The 13,378-nt window shown below is 41.9% G+C and overlaps 1 protein-coding gene across 1 annotated transcript; it reads left to right on the top strand.

The window, feature by feature from the left end:
- Window positions 1-2,165: 2,165 nt before the first annotated feature.
- Window positions 2,166-5,079, top strand: klhl26 (kelch-like family member 26). The gene has a single exon (XM_043721567.1). It carries the CDS (start codon window positions 2,166-2,168, stop codon window positions 3,723-3,725), a length of 1,560 nt encoding a protein of 519 aa, XP_043577502.1. The 3' UTR covers window positions 3,726-5,079.
- The last annotated feature ends 8,299 nt before the right edge of the window (window positions 5,080-13,378 follow it).

Here is a 13,378-nt window from a genome sequence, read left to right as displayed (position 1 = left end):
CAGCTACCCTCCCAGGCAGTGAGGTTCCCTGCCTGAGCTACCCTCCCTGCCTCAGCTACCCTCCCTGCCTCAGCTACCCTCCCAGGCAGTGCATTTCTGAAGCCTTTCCACTCTCTGGATGAAAAGCCATTCCCTCAAATCCCCTTTAAACCTCCTGCCTTTCATCTTAAAGTTCTTACTGACCCTTCAACTAAAAGGTCAGCTGCTTTCTATCAGCCTGCTCATGTCTTTCATAATCTTATACCACTTCCATCAGCTTCCTTGTCAACCTTCTGTGCTCCAAATAAACCTGAACTCTCTAGCCTCATAGCTGAAGTGCTCCCTCTGCATCAACTTACTCGTGAGTCTCCTATGCACCTTCTCCATTGCAATTACATCCTTTCTATAGTGTGGCAACGAGAAGTGCACAGATATTCCAACTGTTCTGTACAACTCCAACATAACAGGGCGGCACGGTGGCACAGTGGTTAGCACTGCTGCCTCACAGCGCCAGAGACCCGGGTTCAATTCCCGCTTTAGGCAACTGTGTGGAGTTTGCAAGTTCTCCCCGTGTCTGCGTGGGTTTCCTCCGGTTTCCTCCCACAGTCCAAAGATGTGCAGGTCAGGTGAATTGGCCATGCTAAATTGGCTGTAGTGTTAGGTAAGGGGTAAATGTAGGGGTCTGGGTGGGTTGCGCTTCGGCGGGTCGGTGTGGACTTGTTGGGCCGTAGGGCCTGTTTCCACGCTGTAATGTAATCTAAAAATATAATCTAAAACTTCCCTGCTCTTCTACCCATAAATGCAAGTTTCCCGTATGCTTCCTTAACTACTTATTAACTTGCCCTGCCACCTTCAGGTATTTGTGAATAAGCTTGCAGAATGTTCAGAGGGAATTTAACAGAGCTGTGCAAAATCTTGAGGAGCTTGGGGAGAGTATGAGGAGAGAGTGTTTCCATTGGCAAAAGGATCTATTCACAGCTAATTAGACAGCTGTTGATTTCCGTAGAAGTTTGCTGGAAGGCTTGACAGAGATAGGAGCGAAGGCCATCCATGATCTGACTGAATAGCACAACAGGTTTGAGGTACTGAATGGCCATACTCTTTCTCCTATTCCTTATGAAGCCGGTAAGATTGATTTGTGGTGATTGTCTTATTTGACAGTGGTGACATGCAGAAAAGGTTTGTTTCATGTTGCTTGTGGTTAGGATCCAGAAATCTCTGTCGTAGGGAAGAGTTGATGCGGATTCAGCATTGGCTTTCAAAAAGAATTGGATTATTTTCTTGAGAGAGAAAGGTTGGCAGAGCTACAAGAAAAGGCAGTGGAGTTGGCAGATGGTGGGATTTGAATTCAGTAAATATCTGGAATTAAGAGAATAATGATGACTGTGAATCCATTGTTGACTGTCAGAAAAATCCATCTGCGTCGCTAATGTCCTTTAAGGGAAGAAGCTGCCATCCTTACCTGGTCTGACCTACATGTGACTCCAGACCCACAGCAATATGGTTGACTCAATTGCTGTCAGGGATGGGCAATAAATGCAGGCCTGGCCAGCAATGCCCTCATCCTGTGAATGAACAAAAAGAAAAGGTTGAACTGGTTTGAGATATGCTTGCAGAGAGTCAGCATAGGTCAAATGGGCTGAATGGCATCCATCTTTCCTGTAACTGTTCTCTGATTCACACCTTTACATGAACAGGAATATAGAGAGAACAACTGAACAGAGTGCAGAGTTAAAGTCTGTAACTCAACTGGATTTACTCTGCAAATTCTGGACACCAATCTTGAGGAAGGATGTCGGGGTTCTGAAAATGGTACAGAGAAAATTCACTAGGTAGAGGAATAAAAAATAAAACTCACTTGAAATACTCACAGGTCTGGCTACATCTATTGATGATAGAAACCATATTAACATTTCAGGTCTGTAACCTTTATGAGAGCCCATGTTCTGTTTTGATTTCCCTTAGTTGCAGTATTTTGCTTTTATATAGGGTGTAGAATGTCAGTTATGTACAGACATTTGAGAAACCTGGATTTTCTCTATGGAGCATAAATTAAACAGAGTTAATAAGTTGTAATGCAGGAAATCTGTAGCCAGTTTTTACACAGCAGGATCACACATGACTGTTGTGATAAGGACAAGATAATCTGTCTGTTTGATTCCTGTGTTTCTTCCATCCCTAGGGCAATGTTCACCGGGGGAATGCGGGAAGCAGGCCAGGATATCATTGAGTTGAAGGGTGTGTCTGCCAGGGGCCTGAAACACATCATTGATTTTGCATATAGTGCTGAGGTAACCTTGGACCTTGACTGTATTCAGGATGTGCTGGGAGCTGCAGTCTTCCTGCAGATTGTGCCTGTGGTGGAATTGTGTGAGCAGTTCTTGAAGTCAGCTATAAGTGTGGAGACTTGCCTTAACATTGGGCAGATGGCCACCACTTTCAGCCTGTCCTCTCTGAAAGAATCAGTGGACGTTTTCACTTTTGCTCACTTCCTGCAAATTGCTCAGGAGGAGGATTTCCTACAGCTGCCCCTTGAAAGACTCATCTTCTTTCTGAAAAGCAACAAACTGAAAAATTGCAGTGAAGTTGACCTGTTCCATGCTGCCATCAGATGGTTGCAGTATGATGAGTCTCGACGAGCCAATGCCCACCTGGTTCTGTGTCATATCCGCTTTCCCCTGATGAAGTCCTCTGAACTAGTGGACAATGTCCAGATGCAGGCTGTAATGGTGGAAGATCCTTTGTGTCGTCGCTACCTGTTAGAAGCCTTCAACTACCAGGTCCTGCCATTCCGCCAACATGAGATGCAGTCAGCTCGGACCAGAATCCGCTCAGACACTGTCTCCCTTGTTGCCTTTGGTGGCACTCCATACACTGACAATGATCGGACAGTGAGCCACAAAGTCTTTGCTCTTGCTGATGGGAATGCACGTCAGTTCATAGAGAGACCAGAGATGGAGATAGGCTGTAGTCATGCCTGCATTGCTGTCTTGGATAACTTTGTATATGTGGTGGGAGGTCAGCATCTGCAGTACAGGAGTGGGGAAGGAGCAGTCAGCTGGTGTTTCCGTTACGATCCCCATCTCAATCACTGGCTACGGATTCGGTCTATGCAGGAAGGTCGCATTCAGTTCCAACTGGATGTGCTGCAGGGAATGTTATTTGCCACTGGAGGCCGTAATCGATCCGGGAGCCTGTCCACAGTCGAGCGTTATTCCCCACGACGGAATGAATGGACAAATGTGTGTTGCTTGAAACGGCGGACTTGGGGACATGCGGGAACATCCAGTGGAGGCAAACTCTATATCTCTGGAGGCTATGGTATCACCATTGAGGATAAGAAATCTCTTCTCTGCTACACTCCTGAAACTGACCTCTGGGAATTCAAAACCCCAATGAATGAGCCACGGGTCCTTCATTCAATGGTTGGAGCGAATGGACGGATTTACGCAATCGGTGGCCGTATGGACCATGTTGACCACTGTTTTGATGTCCTAGCAGTTGAATATTACATTCCTGAAACTGATCAGTGGACAAGTGTCAGTCCAATGAGGACTGGCCAGTCTGAAGCTGGTTGCTGTGTGTTGCAAAGAAAGATTTATGTGGTGGGAGGATATAACTGGCACTTGAACAATGTGACCAGTATTGTGCAAGTTTATAATATTGGCACAGATGAGTGGGAGAGGGACCTGCATTTCCCTGAATCATTGGCTGGTGTTGCCTGTGCCCCCCTTGTCCTCCCATAGCTCATAGGGCAATGATAGCAGAGACACTGCTGCAGGACAGAATGGAGGTGCCAGGGACCTTCAGTGATGGCTATTCAAGTGACCTGTTTGATTTGAAATATATTTAAACTCATCCATTCAAACGTGTTCCATACAGCTGTACTAAAAACCTATGTTGATGCTTAAATATTTGAATCCTCTCCACATGCTTCAAATAGTGAAAGCAAAATGAAGCATATCAGAATTGCAGATAAAAGACTCCAGCCAGCTATCATTCTGCATGCAGTATGGCCCCACCCATCCCAAACCATTGGTCCCATATGTGTAAAGTATTCCAGTACCCCTGTTGTCATGCATGGATCTAATAATCAAGCTTTGATATGAGTTTCTTGCCTTCACTGCTAAAACTGGCAACAGTAGTGCACTGAATTGCTGAGCATTGGAATCTTTTGTAAAGGCAAACTCTCCCAAGATCCATGAGACATTCAGGTCCAACAATGATTCTGTTGAATGTGGATTAAAAACAAAGCTGACTTTTCATGCTCAGCATATGATGAACTCTTCAAGTCAGGACAGGAGCAAAATGCAGATGCTGGAAATCCTGAATTTAAAGCAAAATTGCTAGGAAACCAACAAGGCCAGACAGCATCAATGGAGGGAAACAGTTAAGGTTTCAGGTCAAAGACCTTTCATCAGACATGCACCGCCTTTCAATCTTTCTTTCTGCAATTAAGTTTAAAGTGATTGAATGTGAAACATCACTGTATTCCTAAATGTTATTTCTGCATGAAGCCTCTGTGATGAACATCGCCTAAAGCCCCACCATTGGTTACAGCCATCCTCAAGAAAACATGCTTGGACCCCAACTATTCACAATATACATGATTTAGATAAGGCAACTAAATTTTGTTTCCACATTTGCAGACAGTACAAAGCTGGGTGGGTGAACAATGAGGAATTTGCTTCAGTGTGATTTGGACAAGTTGAGTGGGTAGACAGACGCATGGTAGATGGGTATAATGTGGATAAAATTGAACTTATTCACTTTGGTAGCAAAAACAGGAAAGCAGATTATCGGATTGTAATAGATTGGGAAAGGGGGAGATGCAATGAGACCTGGGTGTCCTTGTACATCAGTGGCATGCAGGAGAGTGCAGATGCAAGTGGTACATTGGTCTACATAGGGAGAGAAATTGAGTACAGGAGCAATTGTACATGGCCTGAGTGAGACCACACCTGGAGAATTCTTGTACAGTTTTGGTTGCCTTATTTTACCAACCAATGAATTACCGATTTTCCTGTGACGTCACAATTTTGTGCTAGGCCCTTGTACCTGGCCTTCAATTTATCCTGTTAAAAAGACAACCAAAAATGAGCCAAAAAAAAGAAAGCAGAAAGCACTGCTTCTCATGCTGCCCTTTAAAGTCCCTGACCTATATATTCACTTGTGCCATGTCTCATTTCCAGATGTGATCTTTCCTTCGCTTACTGATTGTGAGCTTTCAACAAGCCCTCTCTTAAATAGAGCTGACATGACCCACATTAGTTAAGTAATCAACACCTATTGAAACTCTGTTCTGTTTTCAAGTGATTGACTGATGACTGTCCCTCAGCCAGCTGAGTCAGTTATCTTACTGCCCTTTTAGCTAGACCTCTGAATTTTAAACTTTTAAAATAGAGAAAGAAAAGAAAGGTTTACTGTTCTCTTCCACGCTGCCTCCAAAGTCCCCAAGATACGTACTTAAGCTGTGTCTAACTCTGGATGTGATCTCCTCTCCCTGACTGTGCAAAGCTTTACTGATTCAAATGGAACTAGACAGGGTAAACATAGAAAGGACCGGGGAATCCAGAACCTGGAGATCACAGTTCAAGGATATGGGGATTAAAAACATTCTTCACCCAGACCCCAGTGAGCCTGTGGAATTCTCTGCACAGATATCAGCTGAGTCTGAAACAACCACTTAAGGGTAAATCTACAACAGAAGAATGAGAGGTATTCAACAAGAAATCAGGGAGAGCACATGATCCCATTAGAGTGAAATGTAGGAGCAACAAGCCAAGAGAATCCTGAATGTCAAGGAATATTCCAAACTGGATAAAAAGGAAGAGATAATCAAAGAACAAGGACAAAGGGAACGAATCAACGGAGGCCCTTGTGGGGGATAGAAAGTGGGGGATAGAAAGTGGGGCGGACGGGTTGGATTCTTAAGAAATCCACAAGGAGTGCAAAGAGGGAAATTGGAAAAAAAAAACATTGGCAGGAAAGATTAGGGAGAATCCTGAGATGTTCTCTTCTCCTTTGTATACTTGTAGAATAAGGGGAAAGGAGGGACCAAGGGGAAAATTTGTACATGGAGCCAGATGAATTTGGTAGTGTTATGGTTCAGACCAAACCCCCTCAAAATATATTCAGAAAATGGTCTCGACACCAATTTTTTCTTTTCTTAAAGATAAGTGTAAGGTGTTGCGTTCCAGATTGAATTCAATTGGTCAAACTACTTGATGTTAAGCAAACCAAATTTCATTTTTGCACTATGGTTAAAATACAGACAAAAATACCGAAATGCTTAGCAAAATAATAGATACATTAACTACCAATTAACTGTTCCAATATAGTAACATCTTATAAACATCCTTGGCAAAGGCAAATTCAATAAAACTGATTTGTCTCATTTGTAATTCTAGCAGCAGGAGGAGAACCCCAGATTTTAGCTGTAACAGAGAGAAGAATAACAGCTTCCACATCCAACTTCAAGACTCCATCACCTGCTACTGAGAAAATAAAACTAAAAGGCCTAGTTCTGTGGGAACTTGATCCCACCCATTCAGGCTGCTTCTTTGTTCTAACTTAAAAAAAAACCCAAAGCGCCTCAAGCTGTCTATTGGATTCAAATAGGCAATTTGGTATCTCTGCCTTAAAACCTTGCTTCAAAAAAGCCAGGACAAAACATCATCACACTTCACATTTCCCCCCCCAAAAAAAAACCTTCATCAATATACAAAAATGGATTCATTTTTGAAAACCTTGAGTCTTATGCTATTATTTCACTACAATACATTACATTGATGCTCAGTATGAAAACATCACTACTACAGTCCATTTCAGTCAGTTTTTTTCTGCCACCAAACCCCTTCATCTTCCTTCATAAAGTCGTGATAATGCGTCGGCAATTATGTTTTCTCGTCCTACCACATGTATAATTTTCAAATTGGCTGTAATAATAAGCTCCATCTAAACAGTAGAATTTTTGTCCTTAAATTTCTCCAGAAACTTTAATGGGTTATGATCAGTATATATAGTTGTCTCGGACCCATTACTGGCAATATAACGTTGAAATATTGTAACACCATCGCCAAGCTCAAAGTCTCCTTCGCAATTGTGGCAAAATTACCCAGTAGGTCTTTCTATCTTCTCGCCTTCTTGCAAGAGTACAGCACCGTCACCCACATCACTAGCATCAATAGCCACCTTGAATGGCTTTGCCTGATTAATTGTGGCTAACATTGGGGCAGTGGTTAGCACACTTTCATGCTGTCAAGTGACTTCTGACAATCTTGCATCCACTGACATTTTCTGTACTTCTACAATCAGTCAGCAGTGCAACCATACTGCTAAAATCTGTATGCACTTCTGATAAAAGCCACTCAATCCTACAATGCTAGTACTTTCCTCTTCGTCAGTAGTATAGGAAACTCCCAATAACCTTTGTTTTCAAATTTGTGGGGCTACCTTTCCATTTTCAATGAAATGGCCCAGGAGCATAATTGGGCTTTAGTGAACTCACTCTTAGCCAGGTTTATCGCAAAGCTCAACTCCTGAAATTGATCAAATATTTCTGACAGATGCTTCAAATGTTCCTTATATGTGTGACTAAAATCACCAAGTCATTGATGTACATCATACCATTGGGTAATCTCAAAATGACTTTATTGGTTAATCTTTGAAATGTGCCTGGCCCATTTTTCATACCAAATGGCATGACTTTGAATGGTAGGGTCCATTCAGTATTGCAAAAGTGGAAATTTTCTTCATTCTTTCGGATAAAGGTAACTGCCAGTATCCTTTTGAATAAGTCCACAATGAAATATAAGTTTCTTCTCCCTCCTTCTCAATGCAGTCTTCCAAACGCACAATAGGGTATGAATCAGACTTTGTAACTGCATTGACTTTGCAATCATTTGCACATAATCGTTGGGTACCTCCAGGTTTTGGCAACTTTACTATGAGTGAGTTCCATCTGCTGTAACTCACTTCAATTATATTGTCTTTGAATATGTGTTCAAATTCTTTTTTAAACTATGCCAAATTTACAGGGTTAAGTCTATAAGGATGTCGCTTAATTAGAACAGCATTTCTTACATGTACATTATGCATAACCAGTACTTTCCAGCTTATACCCACAAATCTCCCCATGTAATTGTAATATTTCTTTCAGGTCATTTTGATTTTTCTCTGGAAGGTAAATAATATTTTATTCAAATTTTTGAGATATTCCTCATTGTCCAATTTAATTGGAAGAATGCCTAGTTCAGATTCATTTGAGCTTGGTTCTTCACCCTGTTACTATCAGAAACACATTCTCCTTTTACTTTCCTTCCCTATCAAAACACCTTTTGAGTATATTCATATGACATTGAGAGATTTCTTTCTATCTGGTGATCTGAGCAAATAGTTTACCTCACTCAATCTTCTTTTGATTTGTTAAGGCCCTCTAAACTTCACCTTTAAAGGTTCACCTGCCATTGGAAGTAGCACTAACACTTTATCTCCACTAGCAAAAGTATGATTATTTTGATTTCTTGTCAGCTTCCTGTTTTATCACCTGCTGTGCTACTTTCAGACTATTCGGAAGGACAGACAGGAATGTAAGGAAGGTGGTATAGCTCTCGCATTCAAGGACAACATCAGGACAATGCTGAGAGATGATATAGGTTCTATGGAGCATGAAGTCGAATCCATCTGGGTGGAAATTAGGAATTCCAAGAAGAAAAAGTCACTGATAGGCGTAGTTTATAGGCCACCAAATAATAACATCACATTGGGGCGGGCAATAAACGAGGAAATAACTAATGCCTACAAAACTGGTACGGCTGTTATCATGGGGTGTTCTAATCTGCATGTAGATTGGTCGAACCAACTCAGTCAGGATAGCCATGAGGAGTTTGTTGAGTGTATACATGATAGTTTTCTTCAACAGTATGTAATAGAACTGACAAGGGAGCAAACTGTCCTAGATCTGGTCCTGTGTAGTGAGACAGGAATAATTACTGACCTCATAGTCAGGGATCCTTGGAAGGAGTGTCATAGTTTGGTTGAATTTAAAATACAACTGGATAGTGTGAAGATAAAATCCAATACCAGGGTCCTGTGCTTGAATAAGGGGGACTCTGTTAGAATGAGGGAGGCCCTGGCTAAAGTAGACTAGAAACCAAGACTTTGGTGCGACAGTTGATGAGCAGTGGAGGACCTTCAAAAAGATTTTTCAAAGTGCTGAGCAAAAGTATATTCCGGTGAGAAGGAAGGACTGTAAGAGGAGGGGTAATCTGCCATGGTTGTCTAAGGAAATAAGGCAGGCTATCAAAGTGAAAAAGAAAGTTACAAAGTGGCCAACAACAGCAGGAATCTAGAAGATAAGGTCAACAGAAAGCCACAAAAAGAGCTATAAAGAAAAGTATATAGATAGAGTATCAGAAAAAACCAGCACAGAATATAAAGAAAGCAAAAGTTTCTATAAATATATAAAATGAAAAAGAATGGCTAAAGTAAATGTTGGTCCTTTAGAGGATGAGAAAGGGTAATTAGTTATGGATTTTGGTGAAATGGCTGAGGTATGGGACAGGTACATTGCATCTTCACAGTGGAGGATACTAAGAGATGAAGATAGGTGAGGACCTCGAAACAATTATGATTACAGAAGAGATAGTGTTGGGTAAGCTAATGGAGCTAAGGATAAATAAGTCTCCTGGCCCTGATGGAATGCATCCCAGGGTACTAAAAGAGATGGCAGGTGGACTGGTGATAATTTCCAAAATTCACTGGACTCTGGGGCAGTCCTAGCACATTGGAAAATAGCAAATGTGACGGTGCTGATTAAAAAGTGAAGTAGACAAAAAATGGGGAGTTATAGACCAGTTAACCTCTGTAGTGGGGACAATGCTCGAGTCTATTATCAAGGAAGAAACAGCAGGGCATCTCGAATGAAATTGTCCCATTGTACAGACACAGCATGGGTTCATGAAGGGCAGGTCATGCCTCACAATATTTTTGGAATTTTATGAAGACATTTCTAGCAAGGTTGACAACGGAGACCCAGTGGATGTGGTTCACCTCGATTTCCAAAAGGCCTTCGAACAAGGTGCCGCACATGAGGCTGCTGCATACGATAAGGATGCATGGTGTTAGGGGTAAAGTATTAGCATGGATAGATAATTGGTTGACTAACAGGAAGTAAAGAGTGGGGATAAATGAATGCTATTCTGGCAGTCGGTGATTAGTGGTGTGCCTCAGGGATTGGTGTTGGGACCACAATTACAATAGCGCCTCGACATACGAATGACTCCGTTCACGAACAAATTGGTTTACGAACAGGATTGTAAGTAAAATTTTGCTTCAAAGTACGTACAAAATTCAAGGTACGAACGCAAAAAGCCCGTGGTTTCATTGTCATTGTTCTGCTTTTCTACACGCATTTTGAACGCAAAAGCTCTCGGACTCCGGTGATCTCATTCAGTTCGTCTCATCCAACCCGTGCACCAGAATGTCATTGCAAATTTCAAAAATTATATATGAAGGCTCTGTTCGCCAGGTGTTTCCAGGTCACCAATGACACAGATTTGACCCTTGGTCAGTACTGGAAGGACCACTTAAATGTCCTCCACTGCATAAGCCTTATTGATAAGGCATGGAAGGAGGTCTCTTTCCGTACATTGCAATCGGCCTGGAGGAAACTTTGGCCAGATTGTGTACCTGAGAGAGACTTCGAGGGTTTTGAGGAGGAGACATCAGTAAATGTAGTGAATGAGATTGTGACCCTGGGCCAAAATATGTGCTTGGAGGTCGATGAGGATAATGTGGCAGAGCTGGTGGAGGACCACAGACAAGAACTCAGCACAGAAGATCTTGTTGAATTGCAACAGGAGCAGGTGAAGGTTATGCAGCAGGAGCATTCTGGAGAGGAGGAAGAAGAGAGGGAAGATGTATCAAGTGTTCAAATCAAAGATATTTGTAGCAAATGGAGTGAAGTGCAAGCTTTTGTTGAGAGGCATCACCCTAACAAAACTGTGACCAACAGAGCAGTGAACATTTTAAATGACAATGTGATGTCCCATTTTCGGAAAATTCCGCAACAAAGATAAAAGCAAGTATCTCTGGATCGTTTTCTTATGGCAAAATAGAGAAAAGACTCCGGAAATATCCGAACAATGGGAAAATTGATTCAGTTCGCGTTACTGTATTTACAATTTATGTAGATGATTTGGAGTTGAGAACCATGTGTAGGATGTCAAAGTTTGCAGATGGTACTAAAATGAGTGGCAGAGCAAAGTGTGCAGAGGACTGTGAAATTGCAGAGGAACATAGATAATTTGAGTGAGTGGGCAAAGGTCTGGCAGATGGAATACAATGGTAATAAATGGGAAGTCATCCATTTTGGTAGGAGTAACAGTAAAAAGGATTATTACTTGAATGGTAAAAGGTTGCAGCATGCTGCTATGCAGAGGGACCTGGGTATCCTTGTGCATGAATCGCAGAAGGATGGTCTACAGGTACAAGTAATTAGGAAGCAAATGGAGTTTTGTCCTTCATTGTTAAAGGGATTGAATTTAACAGCAGGGAGGTTATGTTGCAGCTGTACAAGGTGCCAGTGAGGCCACATCTGGAGTACTGTGTGCAGTTTTGGTCTCCTTACTTGAGAAAGGATGTACTGGCACTGGAGGGGGTGCAGAGGAGGCTCACTAGGTTGATTTCGGAGTTGAGGGGTTTGGCTTGTGAGGAGAGACTGAGTAGATTGGGATTATATTCATTGGAATTCAGAAGAATGAGGGAGGGTCTTACAGGAACATATAAAATTATGAAGGGAATAAATCAGATAGACATAGAGAGAATGTTTCCACTGACAGGTGAAGCTAGGATAAGAGGGCATAGCTTCAAGATGAGAGGGAGCAGATTTAGGACTGAATTGAGAAGGAACTTCTTCACCCAGAGGGTTGTTAATCCATGGAATTCCTGCCCAGTGAAGTAGTTGACACTACTTCAGTAAACATTTTTAAAGCAAAGGTAGATTTTTTTTGAAAAATAACGGAACTTACGGATACAATGAGAGCGTGGGTAGGTGGATCTGAGTCCACGAAAAGATCAATCATGATCTTATTAAATGGACAGGCTCGAAGGGCCGGAGAACCGACTCCTCCTAGTTCTTATGTTCACCTCCAGCTTCAACATTTTAAGTTGACTTTGAGTTTTCAGTTCCATCCTCTGATATTCAAAAACTCTTTCTTTGTCCCTTTCTTCTGCTCGGGGCTTCCTTTCCTTTCCCTTTATTCCTCTCTGGTTTTAATCATATTACAAACTGATCCATTTCCTTTCCTATTTTTTGTTCCACCAGGGATATTCTTTCTTTTTCTTTTGCCATTGCCTATAATTCAAGTTACTTCATTTGCAAATGAATTTCAGCCATTTCCAAAGATTCTGATGGTATTCCGTGCAATTATAAATGCTGTGCAATTGCCAAATTATCTCCCCTTTCCTTACAGCCATAGGCAACTCCAACTCCAACTTGTTTGCTAATTCCGAAAATTTTGCCTTGCTTAATTTCAGTAAAACTCCTGTTTTGACTTCTTCCACACACACACCCCGCCACTCCACACACACACACACACACTCACACACACCAAGGAAACTCTTAGTTACTGAAAGGACAATAATTACATAATGCATACCCTGTTTAAACCAACCAAATTCAACACCCAAAATAATAAAGACCAACATTCACCACTCACTGCTTTTGAGTCCAACAATGTGAAACCAAACCCAGAATATTAGTGATTTTGATCCTGAAAAGAACCTCCAGTTTGTTATGGACCGGACCAAAACCACTCAAAATATATTCAGAAGATGGTGTAGATCCTGTTTTTCTTTCCTATTTTAAAGGTAAATGTAAAGTGTTGTGATTTGATTGATCAAACTTCTCAACATTAAGCAAACACACTTTATTTTTGTGATGTGGGGGTAATAGACAATAGGTGCAGGAGTAGGCCATTCTGCCCTTCGAGCCTGCACCACCATTCAATATGATCATGGCTGATCATCCTTAATCAGTATCCTGTTCCTGCCTTATCTCCATAACCCTTGATTCCACTATTCTTGAGAGCTCGATCCAACTCTTTCTTAAATGAATCCAGAGACTGGGCCTCCACTGCTCTCAGGGGCAGAGCATTCCACACAGCCACCACTCTCTGGGTGAAGAAGTTTCTCCTCATCTCTATTCTAAATGGTCTACCCCATATTTTTAAGCTGTGTCCTCTGGTTTGGCACTCACCCATCAGCGGAAACATGTTTCCTGCCTCCAGAGTGTCCAATCCTTTAATAATCTTATATGTCTCAATCAGATCCCCTCTCAGTCGTCTAAACTCAAGGGTATACAAGCCCAGTCGCCCCAGTCTTTCAGTGTAAGGTA

This window comes from Chiloscyllium plagiosum, chromosome 31 (assembly GCF_004010195.1).
Source record: "Chiloscyllium plagiosum isolate BGI_BamShark_2017 chromosome 31, ASM401019v2, whole genome shotgun sequence".
In the NCBI taxonomy this organism is placed as follows: Eukaryota; Metazoa; Chordata; class Chondrichthyes; order Orectolobiformes; family Hemiscylliidae; genus Chiloscyllium; species Chiloscyllium plagiosum.
The sequence above is the reverse complement of the archived record's forward strand: the minus strand, read 5'-3'. Positions and strand labels throughout refer to the sequence as shown.

Bases quoted from the DNA above. Each gene is read 5' to 3' on its own strand.
- klhl26 (XM_043721567.1), top strand. From the start codon at position 2,166: ATGTTCACCGGGGGAATGCGGGAAGCAGGCCAGGATATCATTGAGTTG.